At 46.2% G+C, this 21,189-nt stretch overlaps 4 protein-coding genes across 5 annotated transcripts in view; 2 read left to right on the top strand and 2 right to left on the bottom strand.

The window, feature by feature from the left end:
* Positions 1-17,026, top strand: part of LOC134492085 (zinc finger protein 84-like) — a 36,925-nt gene extending 19,899 nt beyond the window's left edge. The window contains exon 2 of one of the 2 annotated variants that reach the window (XM_063296225.1): positions 14,322-17,026. In XM_063296225.1, the coding sequence (XP_063152295.1) occupies positions 14,322-16,326 (2,005 nt within the window). In that variant the 3' untranslated portion in view covers positions 16,327-17,026. The remainder of the gene's footprint in view (positions 1-14,321) is intronic. The other variant, XM_063296223.1, reaches the window with a different exon arrangement.
* The window catches only part of LOC134492164 (zinc finger protein 436-like), a 210,015-nt gene that overhangs the window by 40,001 nt on the left and 148,825 nt on the right, over positions 1-21,189 (bottom strand). The window lies entirely within an intron of this gene.
* Positions 1-21,189, top strand: part of LOC134492167 (zinc finger protein 664-like) — a 57,843-nt gene that overhangs the window by 34,286 nt on the left and 2,368 nt on the right. The window lies entirely within an intron of this gene.
* The window catches only part of LOC134492127 (zinc finger protein OZF-like), a 108,340-nt gene continuing 90,611 nt past the window's right edge, over positions 3,461-21,189 (bottom strand). Inside the window, 1 exon segment of the mRNA XM_063296294.1 lies at positions 3,461-4,817. The gene's annotated coding sequence lies outside the window, so the exon portion shown is untranslated.

Below are 21,189 nucleotides of genomic sequence, written 5' to 3'. Positions count from 1 at the left end.
TGCTTTAATGGGCTTTTTTCTATTTCTTTCTAAAGGAGCCATTCCACTTTTTCCTACCTTTTAATGGTTTTTATTCCTTTAAATCTATATTTTACAGCAGTAGAGGCACAAAGTTGTGAGCAAGCTTCCTCATTCACAGAAATCTCGAGGGGAGAGTGCTTTCCTGGGGAAGATGATGGGGGTGATCCCCTCTTGCAGGCCCTGGCCAGGAGACTGCCATTGCTCAGACCCACCCAGCCACCCCCGCTTAAGTGAAGGGGTTAAACACAGAGAGCTTCTCCTCCTGCTTCTCCTCCTTTCGGCGTAAAGGGGAGAGACGTACAGGGTGAGGGCGAGGGATGGAGGGAGAGAAAGGGAAAGGGAGGTTCGAACCCATTTCCTGCCCCACCTGCTGCCCTTCCCGGTCTCCAGCTGCCTGCGCATGCCAGGGCTGCAGAATCCCCCCCCCCCCCGTGGGAAGGGGCAGGGAAGCAGCGCCAGGAGGACTTCTATCTTGCCAGGGGGCAATTGGATCCTGAGTGGGATGGGGGAGCAGTGAGGAGGGGGAATCCCCAGATGCTAGAAGGGAAGGGGGGAGTCTTGGGGAGGGAGGAGTTGGGCTTTTCCTAGTGGTCCCCCTACCCCTGCTTGCCTTGATTCCCCATCTTTGCTCCAAGGTTTGTACTTTGCAAAAACAGAAGGGGGGAGGGAGGAGATGGGCTTTTCCTACTGGTCCCCCCACCCCTGCTTGCCTTGATTCCCCCCCTTATTCCCGAGGTTTTCTGCTTGTCCTCCTGAGTTGCTGCTTCTCCAGACTGCTCTCTGCTCTCCTTGAAACCCCTCCTCCGAGCCCCCCCCTTCTCCCCTCCAGGCCCTCCAGGTCCCAGCATGAGGCTGCCTGGTGCTTTCCAGAAGGTTTCCCACGTTCCCTTGCCACTGCCAGGGATCATCAGGACCTGGCAGTGGCAGGTCTGGAGGGGCAGAGGAGGAGGATCTTTGGTTCAGGGGGCAGGTAGGGTAGAGGTACCCCCTCCGTGGGCAAGACCCGTGCTAGGAGAAGGCAAGGGCGGCTGGAGGCCCCATGACAGAGACCTGAGAGGTGTCCTGGGCTTAGCCAATGGGCAGCCCTGGCCAGGGGGGCATCTTTTGAGATGCAGCACCTGGGTCTGCCTCTCTTAACCTGTCCAGGTACTGCTGCAGGCTCCCATCCTTGTTCAGGTTGGCCCACCTCACTGAACAGCACCACACATGGGCGTTTTCAATTTTTATTTTTAGTTCTTGTATGAGCTGTATAATTTACACTGGAGAGGTTTTCCGCCATTTTTACACCAGCTAAAATAACAAGAGCTTTCTGACAGCTTTAGAAACCAAGGCTTCTTGGAGTCAGGTTTCACTCTGAATAGCATCTGAGTTGCTTTCTTGCCAGTGTTCTCTTCTCCTTAATTTAGTGTACAGATTGGAGATTTCCTAGTGATGTTCCGTCTAAATATTAACTTGTGCAGCTCTGCCTAATTTCCCAAGGCCAGCTAAATGCTGAGCAGTTTTTTTTAATGGGGTAAGTGAACTCTATTTTTTAAAAAAGTCTAATACATTTATAGGGCTATCACTTGGAATCACAGAATGATAGGGTTGGAAGGGACCTTGGAAGTCTCCTAGTCCAACACCCTGCCCAAGGCAGGAATCCTCATACCATCTCGGACAAATGGTTGTCCAACCTTTTCCTGAAAACCTCCACAACTCCTGGAGGGAAGCTGTTCCACTGCTTAAGAGTTCTCACGGTCAGGAAATTCCTCCTTATTTCCCTGTTGGATCTCCCTCTGATGAGCTTCACCCCATTGCTTCTTGTCCTACCCCCAGGTGCCATGGAGAACACATGGATGCCCTCCTCCCTGGGGCAGCCCTTCACATACTGGAAGACGGCTATCGTGTCTCCCCCCCCTCTTTTCTTCGTTGAGCTAAAGACACCCAGTTGCTTCAGCCGTTCTTCACAGGGTTGCATCCCTTGTCTCTTGTTTTTCTTTCTCTGTGGTATTGTTTTCGTCTGGGCCTTTATTATCTCGTTTAGAATTTCCCAAGCATCCTGAATGCTTTCCCTCTAAGATTTCCACCTGTGGAATCCTTCCTGTTCTTGCTCTCAGTTTGCTGAAGTCAGCTCTCGTAAAATCCAGACGACCAGTCTGACCTGGTTCCGTTCCCCTTGCCTGCATTATGGCGAATCCTAGCATGACACGGTCAGTCTCCCCCGAAGTCCCTACAACTTCCCCTCCCTCAGCCGTTTCACCCCTATTAGTAAGTATTAAGTCCAGCATCGCTGACGCTCTAGTCCCCTCTTCCACCCTTTGGATGATAAAGGCGTTCATCCTATGGTAATGTCACCTGTTATGATGTCCCATTTTATTATGGTTACAAGTTGCAAATGCTTGAAATGGTCCAAAAGCCTCTGGATCTTTGAGGAGGCCGTACCATAATGCAAAATCTTGCATTCTAAATCAGTGTTTAGAATCCACCCCAGTGAGGGCAAAGTATACTTAGTGGCCACAGAATACTGATGTCTTTGGGGAATAAAACGGGACAATAGGACAGAGGGAATGGAATGGAATGACTTGGAAGGGGCCATGGCTGGGTTTCAAGGGTTTCAGCTCCTAACCTTAATAAACCGTGGCATCATAACAGGTGTGCGCAAAAATACAGCACCAAAAAAGACCAAGAAAGGAAGAGATAATTAAATGTAATTTGAATATTTTAAAGTTTAACAAGTTTGCAGATGTTACAACTTGAAGCCACTCGGAACCTCAGGCTCAGGCCAAAAGAGACTCTTGGTTCAACCCTGCAGAAGTGAAAAAACTTTGATTGCTGGCTTGATTTGCTCTCCTTGTTAATGGTGCTTGTGATTCTCAGTTGTCCAGAAGGCTCTTATTGGCATCCCTTTTATCTATAAGATTGATATAAAAGTGTTAGTTTAATTATTATGGATAAATTGGCTGCACAACTTGTGAAAAAAGCAACAATAAAAAAAACATACCTTACAATGAAAAAGTAAATGTGCCAAAAGGCTAGATTAACCTCTAACATTCATTAAGATTCATTTGACATAGAGAAGACTAGCGAGATCCACGTTCAAATCCTGTCCCCAAAGGTGAAATGACATTAGGCACCGGCACTGTAGGACTCCACCACAATGCTCCATGTCTCATTGCCAATCGAGTGGAGGGAATTTCATGCAACCCCCTTTCCCAACTGGGATCAGCAATAAGGGAAAAACCTCACATGGGAACATTTTCTCTATCATTAATTGCAGTAATTTGGAGAGAAAATAATAGATTTAAAGGAATAAAAACCATAAAAAGATAGGAAAAACTGGAACGACTCCTTTAGAAAGAGAAAAAAGCTGATTAAAGAAGCTTTATGTTTGTTTATTCACAAGAAGGGAACACATCATTTGTTTACCTACAAAAGGAAAGAAGAAAAAGAAAAAGGAGAGGAGGAGGAAACACATTTGTTTACTCACAGGAAGGGAACACACATGCAGAGTATATATTGAACAGAATTGATATATCTTCAGTTAATACTAAGAGCCAACCACTAACTATGGGGAGAAATTCAAGAACGGGATGAGAACAAGATACTGGCGGTCCTGAGCAGGGCTTCTGTATCTCTATCTTCTAAGAGAAAAGTCCCGACTGCAAGATGGATCTTTCTGTAAATGCACTGACAGCATCCATATCCAAGAGGATATAGCCTAAGAGTGGGCAATGCCCCCAAAATGACAAACTTACAAAATAAATCCTTAAGGAAAGAAGCATTTGCAGCAACTACCCATAATAAAATGGGACGTCATAGCAGGTGTGCACAAAAATACGGCACCAAAAAAGAGCAAGAGAGAAGAAAGAAGAGAGGATTAAAAGTAATTTGAATATTTTAAAGTTAAACAACTTTGGAGAGGTTTACATTTGAAGCCACTTAAAGCTTGAGGCTCAGGACAAAAGAACCTCTTGCTTCCTCCCCACCCCTGGCCTGGTCCTGGCTGTTGGCTGTCCTTCTGCAAAGGGATCATAAGCAAAGGGATCTACTAGGGAAAAAAAGTATTATAACCTGATCTCTGAATTGGGTTCCTAAAATGAACAAGCCTTGAATTCTTTGGTGTCTTGTGAACTCAGCAAAATCAGGATCATTAATCCGCATAGCTAAAATGCCACTTAGCTGCTCCAAATAATGCTCCTCCATTGAATTTTGGCGAAAACAGGAAAAAAGGCCCTGAAAGAGGAGAGAAAGAAATGGAAGCATCTCCCATGTCTTGGGAAGGGAGCTTTGCCTTACCTTGGCCCCACGTTCACAGCAACGCTGACACCACCCAGTTTCTTTCCTTCTCAAAAGCCATGAATGGTTCTTACACAATCCATTTCTAGACATGAACCACCTTCTACTGCGGAATTTTTTCCTCCCATCTCCACCACCAAGGGGGATGTAACAAAAGGGTCAGCCTCTTGCCGCTGCTATCAGCAACAGCCATCGAGGGCTACCAAGCAGGCACGTCCAGGCAAACACAATCACAGCAGGGGCTGTTCCTACACCTGGAGATCCTACGCTCAGACCCACAATGCCTTTTTTCCTAAACTCAATATTCCTACAGCTCTTATCCATCATGTTCAGCTGCAAGGCAGAACAGCCTTTCCATCTGAAACTTTACAGGGCATTTGTCACTGCCACAAACGTCTCTAAAATACATTCTTATAAAATCTGACTGCTCCTATCTTTTTTTCATGAATCATTTAGGACCTGCAGCAGCTTACTGGGAAGTTCTGCTGATAGCCAGATATGTGTAGTTAGTCTTTCTCAAACTAACATTTTCCATTCTTTTCTCTCCTCCCTCATTTCTAGTACTGACACATGTTTGACTACAAAGAATCAGACCAGAAATTAAACACTAAACTTTTCAGCTCGATGTCCAATGGGAGATGAGAGGTGAAATTCAAGCCTCCTCTACACTCATCACCTTCTGCCTGAGGTGCATTTTCTTGTGTGTGATAAGGGAGGAATTTTGACTGAAGTGCCGTCCACAGTCTGGGCATTTGAATGGTTTCTCTCCTATGTGTAAACGTACGTGATTTATAAGGCTAGACCTAAGACTGAAATCTTTCCCACAATCCAGACACTCATATGGTCTCCCTCCAGTGTGAGTCCTCTGATGTATCGCCAGGTAGGATTTCCGACTGAAACTTTTCCCACAATCCGGACACTCATACGGTTTCTCTCCTGTGTGAGTCCTCTGGTGCATCACCAGCTCAGAATTCCAAATGAAACTTTTCTCACAATCTGAACACTCATAGAGTTTCTTTCCTGTGTGAGTCCTCTGGTGTCTCATGAGTTCAGATTTCCGACTGAAACTTTTCCCACAATCCGGACACTCATATGGTTTCTCTCCTGTGTGAGTCCTCTGGTGAATCCCCAGGTGGGAATTCTGACTGAAACTTTTCCCACAATCCAGACACTCATACGGTTTCTCTCCGGTGTGAGCCCTCTTGTGATACACCAGGGTGGCATGCCTGGTAAAGCTTTTGCCACATTGAGAGCACTGGTATGGCTTCTCTCCAGTGTGGGTCCTTCGATGAACCACCAGGGAGCTGTTCCAAGTAAAGCTTTTGCCGCATTTGGTGCATTTGTATGGCTTTTCTCTGGTGTGGATCCTCTTGTGAACAATCAGCCGTGATCTACAGCCTCTGCTTCTCGCACAGATTTCTCTCTTTTTCTGAATTTGGAGATTGGCCCCCTTGAACTTTTCAGGGAACGTTTCCTTGAATTCCACATACTGAATTTTTTCCAGCTCAAAACTCTCTCCCTGTTTTTCACTCCCTTGTCTGTTACCTGCTGCGGAAGCAGAAGGTCTTGTGGTTTTCTGGAGCAAGTGGAAATTTTTTGATTGCTGGCTTGGTTTGCTTTCCTTTTTAGTGCTGCTTGTGATTCCCAGTTGTCCCGAAGGCTGTTATTGGCAACCTCTTTATCTATAAGATTCACGGAGAAGTTTAATTATTGTTTATAAAATGGCTAGAGAACAAAGCATACGTTACAATGAAAATGAAAACATGCCAAAAGGCTTGATTAACCTCTAGCATTCATTATGACTTGACACAAAGAAGACTAGGGAGACCCAAGTTCAAATCCTGAAATTCACTTGTTGATTCTGGTCAATCACAGATGCTGAGCACTGCGGAGGGTTATCATCAAGGATCTCTGCAAGTGCTGGGGACGGATTCTACACAGACACACACACACACACACACACACACACACACACACACACAGAGAGAGAGAGAGAGAGAGAAAGACAGAAACACACACAGCCGGCACTTTGCAGCGGAGTTGCTCATCCGATTCCCCCCCGCGGAGGAAACGAGGCAGCCCCGCTCGCTCCCGGCCTCTCCTCCCGCCCGTCCTCCGCTCACCTTCCAGCCGCTGCTGCTCCGACCAGCCCCGGGAAGACCACAGAGCGCTACTCCGCGCCGCTCTCCGCCCAGGAGGGAGCCGGAACAGGAAGTTCCTCTGCCCTTCTCCTCTCCTCCGACATCCCCTCTAGCAATCCAATGCTAACGCATGGCTCAGTCTGAAAAGCTGCTCTTCGATGCCTTCGGCTTTGGGGCTGTCACAGACTAACTCGGCTCTCCCCAAACATGTGGGGACTCCCTTGTTCTGAGTAGGACGGTCCCTCTCCTGGCTTCCTTCTCCTGTTTTCAGGATTTCCATCTTTAAAATGAGGCTGCACCCTAAAAACAAGCTGAGGCCCCTTTTCCAACCGTAGACTTCTGTGTCCCCAAGGATGAAATGACATTCAGCCTGGGTGCCAGAGGACTCCACCCTAATGCTCCATGTCACATTGCCAGTTGAGGTGAGGGAATTTCATGCAACCCCCTTTCCCAACAGGATCAGCAATAAGGAAAAAAAAACTAACATGGGAACATTTTATCTATTGTTAATTGCACTAATTTGCAGAGATTTCAGATGGGGAGGGATCGCAAAAGTCAAGAGGAGGCCACAAGGTGCAGTATCAACGTCTGGTTTGCTTGGCAGCAACTTATTTAGTGCGGAGGGAAGTTTCAAACAGCCATTGGCTATTTTCATCTCTGCCCCCATTGGCACCTCTGTTTGGTCACCAATCCGCTCTGCATTAACGTTCCCGGCTACTTATAGTGTCATGAATACAAGCTTTGGGAGGGGCACTCCTCCCTCAAGATTTCTGGTGAATGTGGAAGCTGGCTCACAACCACGGCAAAATATGGCTTCAAAGGGAAAAATCCATAAAAAGATAGGAAAAAGTAGAATGGCTCCTTTACAAAATAGAAAAGAAAAAAGCCCATTAAAGAACCTTTTATTTTTGTTTAATCACAAGAAGGGAACTTATCATAGAATGCAGAGTATATTTTGAACAGAATTGATGTATCTGCAGTTAATATGGGGAGAAATTCAAGAACGGGATGAGAGCAAGAGACTGGCAGTCCTGAGCAGGGCTTCTATATCTGTATCTTCTAAGAGAAAAGTCCCGACTGCAGGATGGATCTTTGTATAAATGCAAGGACCCCATCCATATCCAAGAGGATGGAGCCCTAGAGTGGGCAATGCCCCCAAAATGGCAAACTTACAAAATAAATCCTGAGGGAGAGAACTAAAGGAGGGGGAAAAAGAAACTTTCCATGGCAACTTAGTATACACAGGAAGCAAGGAAAGTTGAGGGTCTGTCAAGTGAAAACAAAAGGGAAAAATAGGATATCCTGCAAAAGGAAATGGCTGATTATCAGCAGGCTAACCTTTGTAGAGGGGCACCCTACCTTGCCATTTCTGATACAGATCTAATACGGCGTGGAGGGTGATGGTGCTCCAGGTAGAATTGGAAGGGGCTGTTTTAGCTCTTCGCTCTAAACTCCGTTCCGTGGCGGGATTTAGATTAAAATAAAACCAACATATGTTTCCTTTCTTCTGTTTTCATTCATGAACTCAAGAGGGCATAGAAAGCAGTTCCTGTGCAGCGCCATGGGCCAAGAAAGAGGCCCTTGTTCTCATTTTAATCCCACCTAGCTACCTTCCTACCTACATGCACATAATTTTATTTTATTGAGGACAATTTGGGATGTTCAATTGGATGGGTAGTCCTCGCTTAGCACTTGTTCAGTGACTGTTTGAAGTTACAATGGCGGTGAAACAGGAGACTTACAACCGGTCCTCGAAGTTGTGGCTGTCGCAGTGATTTCGGTGCTGACAACCGCCGTGCATTTCCGATGGTCGCGGCGTCCCGCAGTCAGGTGATCACCATTTGCGACCATCACAGCCGGCTTTTGATAAGCAAAATCAGTGGCTAAGCCAACAGGAAGTTGCAAGACATGGTCATATGACATTGCGCTTACCAGCCAATGGTGGTTCGCTTAATGACAATGGTCAGAAATGATGTTATAAGTCAGTATGGTCATGTGACATTGTGATAAATCCCCACCACTGCCTAGCGATGGAGTTGCCGCTCCCAGTTGCAGGTGATAAGTGAGGACTACCTCTATTGCGATGTCATGAAAGTTGTTGTGGACTGTATATCCCAGGCAAGCGAATTCACAGGCGCACGTGGCATTGAGCCTTTAGCAGATTTAGAATCTCCTCCTGCAGGAACAAAGCTGGCTTGCTGGGAACACCGGCTTCAAGACCCCAGGCGCGCTTCAAAGCAGCCCTGGCCAGCATGTGTGAAGCTGGCTCTCTCGGAGCCTCTGGCGGTTCCCAGGCCCTAAATCCTTTTGAGCCCCAGGAAATCAGGAACAAAGTTTTAGGAGGTAGAGGGATTTTGGTGTCCACTGAGAGCCAAGCCCTGCGAAAGCGCTCCACATGTTGTGCCCAAGCAGCCTGGGAATTCTCAAGGCCGAAAACTAACTCCTGTGGGAATTGGGAAGCTGCGCAGAGTAATTCTGCCTTCTAGCGGAATTCTGCCTTCTAGCGGATTTAGGCTCCGCAATGTAAGCGAGGTGCCTGTCTGCACACCATTTCCCCGCAGGATGCTTTCCCTTGGTTTACTTCTTGCTTCTTGCAAACGACATTTTTGCTCAGTTGCAGTGGCAATGAGTGCACCCTTGGGAGAGCCGAAGGAACAGGTTAGGGATAGAACATCACGGAGAAAAATCTATCGATGTGGTCGCTGGGAGTCGAAAAGGACTTGATGGCATATAATCAAGCAAAAAATCTCGCCAGCAGTTTAGGGTAGAGACGGACGAGTGGGTTTTTCAGCCTCATGTCGCTAGATGGCGCTCTAGAAATACGCAATCCCCACGCCTAGAAAGCTGTCAATCCAGTAGCGGCTTCTGTGGTTTCTGAGGGCTGACATCCAACGGGAGGCGAGCGGGGGATGTGAAAGGAGCTGAAACAATAGAGTATTGGATTGCTAGAGGGGATGCCGGATGAGAGGGGCACGGAGGAGCTGATTTCCCGGGGCTCTAAAGGATTTAGGACCTGGGAGCCCCAACAGGCCACAGGCTCCAAGCCAGGGCTGCTTCAAAGCACACCCAGGGTCTTGGAGCCGGTGTTCCCAGCAAGCCAGCTTTGTTCCTGCAGGAACCCTAAAGGCTCAATGTCATGTGTGCCTCTAAATTCGCTTGCACAGCAATCTCCCTTAGGTTAAAGCGAGAGTGACACGTATGGGGCAGGGCCTACAAAAGTGGGGCTTAGGAAGAGGGGGAGACTGTCTCTATATGGTAAAAGAAACTGACAACTGGCCTCCAGCTGCTGCTGCTTAACGCCAGGTCAGTTAACAAGGCCCCCCTCATAAGTGATTTGATCATGGAGGAGGGGGCAGACCTGGTGTGTATCACCGGAATCTGGCTGCTGGGCCCTGAAAGAGGAGTGGCTTTGTTAGAGGTGTGCCCAGTCGGGTTTCGGGTATGGCACCAGCTGAGATGCCAGGGCAAGGGAGGAGGGGTGGCAGTTATCATCCAAGTCTCTAGTGGCCTTCAGGGGCCCTGCTCCGCAAGTAGCTGATTGTGAGACCCTGTTCTTCGAGTTGGGTGCCTGAGAGCAGTAGGGAGTGTTGCTGCTGTACCAGCCTCCGAGCTGCGTGGCAACCTCCCTGCCTGAGCTGCTCGAGGGTGTCTCAGGGTTGGCGGTGAAGTTCCCCAGGCTTATGGTTCTGGGGGACTTCAACGTGCCATCCCTGGGGTGGACCTTGGAGGCAGTCCGGGAGTTTATGGCCACCACGGCGGCCATGCGCCTGACTCAGATTATTCTGGACCCAACTCGAGACAGTGGCCTCACACCTGACTTGGTTTTCTTGTTGGAGCAATGGCAACATGATCTAAGGGGAGAGTTACATCTTTCCCCTTTGTCATGGTCAGATCACACCCTGGTGGCCCTGAGATTCTCCTATACCACCCTCCTCCGTGGGGAGGCAGGACCTATTCAATTGGTCTGCCCCTGGTGACTAATGGACCCAATGCGGTTTCAGAGGGAGCTGGGGGTTATATCTCAGAACCTGTTGCATGGTCCAGCAGAGGCCTTGGCTGCTGCTTGGAATAGGGAGGGAGCTGGGGCCTTGGACAGGATCGCATCTGTGCTTTATTTTTTTAAAAAATTAAATGTTTTTGATCCCAAATTTCTTAGCTTCTTTGTATGTCCACCAAAGATGATACCCATCGGAAGCCTAAATCAGTGTTTGGATCAACTAGTTTTAATGCAAAACTTCTGTAAAAGTTTAATGCCAAGGGTTTTCCCTGCACATGCTCCCAATTATCGAGGTACTGGTTTAAAAACAAACAAAAATAATTCCTTCCCATTTGATACAGTGAAAAAAAAGGATGACCTTTCAAATGAACATTTTGCCGCCTTGGTTGTCCAGTTTTCAAAAAGGGCCTTGCACTTGGGCTCCCTGAGGTGGATTTGCTTAGCTGGCAGTGAAAAACGTGGTCTCTTGGTCCTTTCTCATGCCCATGGATCCCACCTGGCCCATGGAGTCCTGGCGGATCTGGTTACCGCTTTCCCCCCCTGTGTGTAGAGAAAAACTCCCTGTTCCTCTGCACAGAGATGAGGAAAGTGGAAGGGAAATTCTGGTCTGGATTTCCCTGAGGAATGGACTTCAAGCCAGGATCAGTTTCCAAGGAGAGTTTTATTCTGGTCAGCTGAGCAGACACGATTCCCAAATAGGAATGTTGGTGACAATTGCTAGAGGGGACCTTTTATCAATTAGGTGGACATACAAAGAGGCTAAGAAATTGGGATCTGACAGTCTCCCCCTCTTCCCAAGCACCCTTTTTCTAGGCACTGCTGCGTATGTCCCTCTCTCACTTGGATCTAACAGAGATTTCTGTGCAAGCAAATTCACTGGTGCACATGGCATTGAGCCTTTAGCTGATTTAGAATCTCCTCCTGCAGGAACAAAGCCGGCTTGCTGGGAACACCGGCTCCAAGACCCTGGGCGCGCTTCGAAGCAGCCCTGGCCAGCATGAGTGAAGCCCTTGGAGCCTGTGGCCTGTTGGGGCTCCCAGGTCCTAAATCCTTTTGAGCCCCAGGAAATCAAGCACAAAGTTTTAGGAGGTAGAAAGATTTTGATCTCCACAGAGAGCCAAGCCCTGTGACAGAACAGGAATGTTTTGATCAGCCTTTGATCTGCCCTCCACATGTTGTGCCGAAGCGGCCTGGGAATCCTCAAGGCTGAAAACGAACTCCTCTGGGAATTGGGAAGGCTGCTCAGAGCAATTCGGCCCTCTAGCGAGATTTAGGCTCCGCAGTGTAAGGGAGGTGTGCTTTGTCATTGCCTGTCTGCACACCATTTCCCCCCAGGGTGCTTTCCCTTGGTTTACTTCCTGCTTCTTGCAAACGACATTTGTGCTCAGTTGGAGTGGCGAAGAGTGCGCCCTTGGGAGACCCGAAAGAACAGGGTAGGGATAGAACATAACGGAGAAAATCCATCGATGTGGTCGCTGGGCGTCGAAAAGGACTTGACGGCGCCTAATCAAAAAAGCAGCTTAGGGTAGAGACTGGACGAGTGTGTTTTTCAGCCTCATGTCGCTAGGTGGCGCTCTAGGAATAAGCAACCCCCGCGCCGAGAAAGCTGTCAATCCAGTAGCGGCGTCTGTGGTTGCTGAGGTCCGACATCCAACGGGAGGGGGAGCTGGGGAGCTGAAACAATAGAGATTTGCATTGCTGGAGGGGATGCCGGGGAAGTGGAGGTGGGCAGAGGAACTTCCTGTTCCGGCTTCCGCCTGAGGGGAGATTGGCGCGGAGGAGCACTTTGTGGTCTTCCCGGGGCTGGTCGGAGCAGCAGCGGCCGGAAGGTGAGCGGAGGACGGGTGGGAGGAGAGGCCGGGAGCGAGCGGAGCTGCCTCGTTTCCTCCGCAGGGGAGAATCGGATGAGCAACTCCGCTGGAAAATGCCAGCCGCTGCATCTGCCTCCCCTCCCCACATTTTCTTCCCCTGGTGCTGCACGCTTTGAAACTGGTGCATGCACTTTTCTGGCGGTCGGGAGATTTAAAGAGTCTCCTTCACGTTAGCCTTGACTCCTTGTGATATTTTCTTGGCAACAGCATAGGACTGATCTGCCACTGCTGTCTCCTGGGATATTTTTTTACTTCCAAGTCTAGCCAGAAACTCTCCCATCCATGTATTAACCAGGTTCACCTCTGCTTAACCCAGCACTTTTTCGCTAAATAGCTCTTGAGGACCACTTGGGATGTTCAGGTGTAGAGGTAGTCTTCGCATACCACTTGTTTAGCGACCATTCAAAGTTAGGATGGCGCTGAAAGGGAGACTTCCATCTGGTCCTCAAACTTGTGGACCTCCAAGCGATTTGGGTGCTGGCAACCGATGCGCACTTATGACGGTGGCAGTGTCTTGCAGTCACATGATTGCTTTTTGCCACCTTCACATCCGGATTCTGACCATCCAAATCAAAGAGGACTCCAGCAGGAAGCTGCAAGTCACAGTCATGTGACATTGCACTTAACGACCCATGGTGATGTTTCCTTTTACTGCCAAGTCTAGCCAACAAACACAGGATTTCCTAGTAGTCTTACATTCATGTATCATGGTTGTTTGACATTGTGCTTAATGACCCATGGTGATTCGCTTAATGACTGCAGCCAGAACAGATTTTCTAAGTCATCACGTTCACGTGACGTCATCTTTATTTTTTTTAGTTATATATCCAAATTATTTCCCACGCATCTCACTTGGAGAGCAACTTAATGACCGTCTTGCTTAGTGATAGAGGTCCCAATTGCAGTCAGAAAGGAGGACTACCTGTATTGTATGGTGATGTCCCCAGAGTGGTTGTGGAGAGCATTTTCTGCTCTTTTCTTATTTGGAGCAGAGGAGCTGAATGGGCAAAACTGGTGCTTTAAATCTTGCAGAGGCTTTGGGCACCATTTCATCTGTTGAAGCCCCCCAGCCCCAAAACTTTGACCATACCCCCTTCTGGGACCTTTTGCAGGCTGAAATACACATGGATTTCCTTCCTACATACATTCGTAGGGGTCTGTTTCTGTATTTCTCTCTGTGTGCATCTATGTGCATGTGTAGAATCCATACCCAGCATTTCCAGATATCCTTGATGATAACCCTTCGCAGTGCTATGAATCTGTGACTGACCGAAGCCAGCAAGTGAAGTTCAGGATTTGAACTTGGATCTCGCTGTTCTTCTGTGTGTCAAATGATTCATAATGAACGTTGGATCTTAATCTAGCCTTTTGGCACTTTTCCTTTTTCATTGTAATCTATGCTTATTTGTTGTTGTTTGTACATGTGCAGCCGTTTTATAGATAATTAAACTAACACTTGTGTTTGAATCTTACAGACGAAAAGGATGCCAATAACAGCCTTCTCAACAACTGGCTTAAAAAGAAAAGCAAATTAAGCCAGCAATCAGATCTTTTCCATTTTCTCCAGAGAACCCCAAAACTCTTCTACCCCAACAAGTGACAGAAGAGGGAGAGAAAAACAGGAAGAGAGTTTTGAGCTGGAAAAAATTGAGTAGGTGGAACTCAAGTATTACATGAAAATATCAAGGGGGATAATTTCAAATTCAGAAAAAAGAGGGAAATGCCTGGAGGTCAGTGGGGAGGAAGAGGTCATTTGGATAGCCATGTAGGGCAGGCAGTAATGCAAGTGTCACCCTGTGAAGAAGGAAACAGTCACTTGAATCAAAGCACCACCAAACAAGGGATCAGAAATAGTTTTGATCTCCTCGAGAATCCAAGAATATCAGTGGTGGAAAAGCCCCACAGAGGTGTAAATTTTGGGAAAAGCACAGATTACAGATCACAGCTGATTATGCATGAGAGCACCCACACCGGCGAGGAGGCCTACCAGTGTTCTCAAAGCAGCAAAAGCTTTAGCAAATACGCCACCCTTGTGAATCATAATAGGACTCACACCAGGGAGAAACCATATGAGTGTCCAGATTGTGGGAAAAGTTTCAGTTGGAAGTCCAAACTGGTGAAACACCAGAGGATTCACACAGGAGAGAAACCATATGAATGTCCGGATTGTGGGAAAAGTTTCAGTCAGAATTCCCACCTGGTGATACACCAGAGTACTCACACAGGAGAGAAACCGTATGAGTGTCCGGATTGTGGGAAACGTTTCAGTCAGAATTCCAACCTTGTGATACACCAGAGGACTCACACAGGAGAGAAACCGTATGAATGTCTGGATTGTGGGAAAAATTTCATTCAGAGTTCCCACCTGGTGATACACCAGAGAACTCACACAGGAGAGAAACCATATGAATGTCCAGATTGTGGAAAAAGTTTCAGTCGGAAATCCGAAATGGTGAAACACCAGAGGACTCACACAGGAGAGAAACCGTATGAGTGTCCGGATTGTGGGAAAAGTTTCTGTTTGAAGTCCAGCCTGGTGATACACCAGAGGACTCACACAGGAGAGAAACCGTATGAGTGTTTGGATTGTGGGAAAAGTTTCTGTTTGAAGTCCAACCTGGTGATACATCAGAGGACTCACACAGGAGAGAAACCGTATGAGTGTCCGGATTGTGGGAAAAGTTTCAGTTGGAAATCTGAAATGGTGAAACACCACAGGACTCACACAGGAGAAAAACCGTATGTTTGTCTAGATTGTGGGAAAAGTTTCTCCTTGAAGTCCAACCTGGTGATACATCAGAGGACTCACACTGGAGAGAAACCGTATGAGTGTCTGGATTGTGGGAAAAGTTTCAGTCAGAAATCTGAACTGGTGCAACACCAGAGGACTCACACAGGAGAGAAACCATATAAGTGTCCAGATTGTGGGAAAAGTTTCTGTTCGAAGTCTAACCTGGTTATACATCAGAGGACTCACACAGGAGAGAAACCATTTGAGTGTCTCGAATGTGGCAAAAGTTTCAGTCGGAAATCCGAAATGGTGAAACACCACAGGACTCACACAGGAGAAAAACCGTATGTGTGTTTGGCTTGTGGGAAAAGTTTCTCCTTGAAGTCCAACCTGGTAAAACACCAGAGGATTCACACAGGAGAGAAACCATATGAGTGTTCTGATTGTGGGAAAAGTTTCAGTCGGAAATCTGAACTGGTGATACACCAGAGAACTCACACAGGAGAGAAACCATATGAGTGTCCCGATTGTGGGAAAAATTTCAATCGGAATTCCCACCTGGTGATACACCAGAGGACTCACACAGGAGAGAAACCGTTTGAGTGTCCGGATTGTGGGAAACGTTTCAGTGTGAATTCCAACCTGGCCATACACCAGAGGACTCACACAGGAGAGAAACCATATGAGTGTCTGGATTGTGGGAAGCGTTTCAGTGTTAATTCCAACCTGGTACTACATCAGAGGACTCACACAGGAGAGAAACCGTATGAGTGTCCAGATTGTGGGAAAAATTTCAGTCGGAATTCCAGTCTTGTGAAACACCAGAGGACTCACACAGGAGAGAAACCATACGAATGTCCAGATTGTGGGAAGAGTTTCAGTCAGAATTCCTTCCTGGTGATACACCGGAGGACTCACACAGGAGAGAAACTGTATGAGTGTCTGGATTGTGGGAAGAGTTTCAGTCAGAATTCCTTCCTGGTGATACACCAGAGGACTCACACAGGAGAGAAACCATATGAGTGTACAGATTGTGGGAAGAGTTTCTTTTGGAATTCCCACCTGGTGATACACCAGAGGACTCACACAGGAGAAAAACCATATGAGTGTCCAGATTGTGGGAAAGATTTCATTGCTAGATCTAGCCTTCTCAATCATGTAGGTTTACACGTAGGAGAGAAACCATTCAAATGCCCAGACTGTGGACGGTGCTTCACAAACAATTCCTGCCTTAGCAGACACAAGAAAATGCACATGGGGCTGGAAGTGCTGAGTGTAGAGAAGGCTTGAATTTCACTTCTCATCTCCCATTGGACATCCAGCTAAAAAGTTAAGTATTTAATTTCTGGCCTTATTCTTTTTAGTCAAACATGTCTCAGTATTAGAGATGATGGAGGAGAGAAAAAAATGGAAAATAATAGTTTGAGAAAGGCAAATACACGTATCTTGCTACCAGCAGAAGTTCCTAGTAAGCTGCTGCAGGTCCTAAGGGATACATGAAAAAAAGATCCGAGCGCTTAGATTTTTTGAGAGAATATATTAGGGATGTTTGTGGCAGTGACAAAAGCCGTGTAAAGTTTTAGATGGAAAGGCTCTTCTGCCTTGCAATTGCACTTGATAGATAATAGCTTCAGGAATATTGAGCTGAGGAGAAAAGGCATTGTGGTTTTGAGTGTAGGATCTTCAGGTTTATGAACAGCCCCTGCTGTGACCTTGTTCTCTTGGAGGTGCCTGCTTGTTAGCCTTTGATGGCTGTGGGTGACAGCAGCGGCAAGAGGCTGACCCTTTTGTTACATCCCCTTTTGGTGGTGGAGATGAGAGGAAAAAATTGCACAGTGGAAGATGTTTCATTTCTAGAAATGGATTGTGTAAGAACCAAAAAGAAGGGAACACAGTTAACCAGACAAAAACAAGGTCGCAACAAGGTCAAGTAACAATGTAATCGGCCACAAATTATATTATATAATATTGTTTACTTGTGTTGGATGTAGAATTATAAAAACATACCTAAAGTACAATAGTACTTACTATTGTTAGAATAGTAACAATAAAAAAACAATGAAAAACGCTCCAAACAGGCAATATATAAGAATAAATAGAAAGTCAAGGATAATCAAGCAACCGTACTAGCTAACATCCAAAAACCTGACTAAATGCGTTTCGGCTTATGAGGCTTCATCAGTAGTCAGAAATATAAGGTTATGATAATGCTGGAAAAAATAAAGGAAAGAGGTATAAATAATCAAATATTACAACCAATTAAAATAATACACATGAACTTCACATAAAAATAAAAATAGGACTTACTTGAGTAGTATAATTAAAATATAGTTTGTTATAAACGCCTGTGGAATAAACCACTCCACACCTTAAAATGATTAAATATAAGTGAAAATTACATTCTTAGTATTAAGAAGATATACTATTTCTTGTTATAGATGTGCCTACATCCAAGCAAGCGCATAAGCTGGGTACACGATCCCAACTACATAAATAAAATGAAATGAACCTGGCCAAATTAAATAAAGAGTTTAGAATGGTGCAGTAATTACTACCATCTGACTCCAGTACAAGGAATTTAAGGCGAAGCTCCTAGCTGATGTAGAAGAGGAGAGATTAAAAATCCAAAAAGTCTCTCTAGCTTTCAAGCTGCGAAGAAGCTGAGTTCCTGAAGCATAAACTTTTTCCAGAACCCAGAAACATAACCGGCTCTCTGTGTGGTGAGGCTCTGAAGCATTGCACCAGAGGAGAAGTAATCTTCGGATGTCTGATACAACTTCTGTATTCACAGATCCTCGTTTTTACTGCTTTTGAAGTGTGACCGACATACAAAAGTGGACATGGGCACTGAATGCCATATACCACACCTCTAGAGTTACAGTTGACAAAGGGTTTGATGGAATGATTTTTCTGTTGGTACGTGCCCTGAAAAGAAGTGGTTCTGAGGCAAAACTTACAAGCTGAACAGTTACCACAAGGGTAACAGCCTATGCATATTGCCTGTCCATCTACTCCTAATCAGTGGAGCACAGGAGATCTCAAAGGACTCCTCACCAACATATCTTACAAATTCTTTTGTATGTGGGTTACACTTCTAGAGGGATGTGGTGGCGCTGCAGGTTAAACCGCTGAGCTTGCCGATCGAAAGATCGGCGGTTCGAATCCGTGTGACTGGGTGAGCTCCCATTGCCAGTCCCAGCTTCTGCCAACCTAGCAGTTCGAAAACATGCAAATGTGAGTAGATTAATAGGTACCGCTTCGGCAGGCAGGTAACGGCGTTCCATTTAGTCATGCCGGCCACGTGACCACGGAAGTGTCTATGGACAAACGCCGGCTCTTCGGCTTTGAAACGGAGATGAGCACTGGCCCCTAGAGTGGGACACGACTGGACTTAATGTCAAGGGAAACCTTTACCTTATACTTCTAGAGCAGTGAAAATGAGGATCTGTGAACACAGAAGCTAGATTTTTAATTTGCCTACCTTGACTGCCCCCCCCCATGGAATGAATGAGAAGATAGATTGGACGTGTTTATGAACTTATCTTATCTTTGGTTATAAAGTTTATCTTTTTAGTTTGTTATGCTTTACTCCCACTTCCCTCTCTTCTACTGATGAAGGCTCATAAGCTGAAACGCGTTTAGTCAGGTTTTTGGATGTTAGCTAGTAGGGTTGGTTGATTATCCTTGTCTGTATATTTATTCTTATATATTGGCTGCTTGGAGCCTTTTTCATTGTTTTTTTATTGATAATATTGTACTTTATGTATGTTTTTACAATTCTACATCCAACACTAATATTGTATAGTATAATTTGTGGCCCATTACATTATTACTTGACTTTGTTGTTACCTTGTGTAAGAACCATTCATGCCTTTTGAGAAGGAAAAAAACTGGGTAGCGTCAGCATTGCTGTGAACGTGGGGCCAAGGAAAGGCAAGCTCCCTTCCCAAGACATGGGAGATGCTTCTGTTTCTTTCACTCCTCTCTCTCAGGGCTTCTTTTTAAGTTTTCCCCAAAAATCCCTACAAGTAAAGAGAGGAAAATTCTTTAGAGCCACTAAGTGGCATTTTAGCTATGCAGATGAATGATCCTGATTTTGCTGAGTTCAGAAGACACCAAAGAATTCAAGGTTTGTTCATTTCAGTAACACAATTCAGAGATCAGGTTATAATACTTTTTTTTCCTCTAGTAGATCATTTTGCTTATGATCCCTTTGCAGAAGCACACTCAACAGCCAGGATCAGGCCAGGGGTGGGGAGGAAGCAAGAGGCTCTTTTGGCCTGAGCCTCAAGATCTGAGTGGCTTCAAATTTAAAGGTCTACAACTTTAAATTAAACTTTAAAATATTCAAATTATATTTAATTCTCTCCTCCTTCCTCTCTCGCTCTTTTCTGGTGCCATATTTTTGTGCACGCCTTTTATGACGTCCCATTTTATTATGGGCAGGAACTGCAAATGCTTCTTTCCCTAAGGATTTATTTTGTAAGCTTGCCATGTCTGGGGCATTGCCCACTCTACTGCTCTTGGATGTTGGATGGTGTCGTTGCATTTATAGAAAGATCCATCCTGCAGTCACAGCTTTTCTCTTAGAAGATACAGATATAGAAGCCCTGCTCAGGACTGCTAGTATCTTACTCTCATCCCGTTCCTGAATTTCTCCCCATATTTAGTTGTTGCTTATGTAGTGTTAATTGAAGATAACCCCTGCGATGAATTCCCTTCTTGTGATTAAACAAACAAAAAGCTTCTTTAATAGGCTTTTTTCTTTTCTATTTTGTAAAGGAGCCATTCCACTTTTTCCTACTTTTTAATGTGCTTTTTTCCCTTTAAAGCCATATTTTGCAATGGTTGTGAGCCACCTTCCACATTGAGCATAAATCCTGAGGGAAGAAGGCCTCTCCCAGAGCTTGTATTCGTGACCTTATAAGCAGCAGGGAGCCTTAATGCAGAGAGGATTGGTGACCAAGCAGAAGTGCCCATGGGGGCAGAGAGGAAAATAACCATTGGCTGTTTGAAACGTTCCTCAGTGCTAAATATGTTGCTGCCAACCAAACGGGACGTTAATACTACACCTTGTGGCCTCCTCTTCACTTTTCTAATCCCTCCCCATCTGAAATCTCTGCAAATTAGTGCAATTAACGATAGATAAAATGTTCCCATGTGAGGTTTTTTTCCCCTTATTGCTGATCCCAGTTGGGAAAGGGGGTTGCATGAAATTCCCTCCACTCGATTGGCGATGTGCCATGGAGCATTGGGGTAGAGTCCCCTGTTGCCCATGCCAAATGTCGTTTCATCCTTGGGGACGAATTCTACTGTTGGAAAAGGGGCAGCAGCTTGCTTTTAGGGTGCAGCCTCATTTTAAAGATGGAAACCCTGAAAACGGGAGAAGAAAGCCAGGAGACCAACCATCCTACTCAGAACAAGGGAGTCTCTGCATGTTTTGGGGAGAGTCGAGTTAGTCTGTGGCAGTCCCAAAGCCGAAGGCATCGAATAGCAAATCCTGGAGTTGGTGATGCTGGAGCAGTTCCTGATGATCCTGCTGCTGGAAATGCAGCGCTGGGTCCAGAAACAGAGTCCGGAGAGGGGCAGCCAGGCGGTGGCTCTGGCCGAGGAGTTTCTTTGGAGGCCGCAAGGTGGTGAGCAGAAGGTGAGCCTGGCTCCTTTTTGTGTTCCACACCCTTGTGGAATCTGAGAGGTGGAAGGCGCTGTGGAGGGGCTTTCCAACTAACCCACCATGGGAGTGTTTTAATGATGCATAAGCAGCCTAAAATCAGGAGGGGTCTGGTGGCTCCTTTTCCAACTAGAACATTTTATCAAAAGACATAAGCTTTCGTGAGCTGCGGCTCATAATCAGATGCACGGCATGGCTAGGTTTAAATTGGGGTGAGACGGGGGAGGGAGAGAAAGATAGGTTGGTGGTGCAGACGCGGGTTACACGGGAAACAGGCTAGACGTACCTTATCAAATAGCAGGTGTAACGTGTTACAATCCCAACGTTTGTGTGGAGACCTTCTGAGATGGCTTGGAACCTTTTGATGGACATATGTGAGTTCAGCAAACTCTCACTCAGGGGTGCTGTTAAAAAGAGGTCTTAACCCATATGTGCAATCGGTTTCCAACGCATTACAATTGTTAAGATGCTTGTAATCTGTC

The sequence above is a fragment of the Candoia aspera genome, chromosome 2, assembly GCF_035149785.1.
Source record: "Candoia aspera isolate rCanAsp1 chromosome 2, rCanAsp1.hap2, whole genome shotgun sequence".
Taxonomy (NCBI): Eukaryota; Metazoa; Chordata; class Lepidosauria; order Squamata; family Boidae; genus Candoia; species Candoia aspera.
Note: the sequence above shows the minus strand (reverse complement) of the source record. Positions and strands in the feature narration are given on the sequence as shown.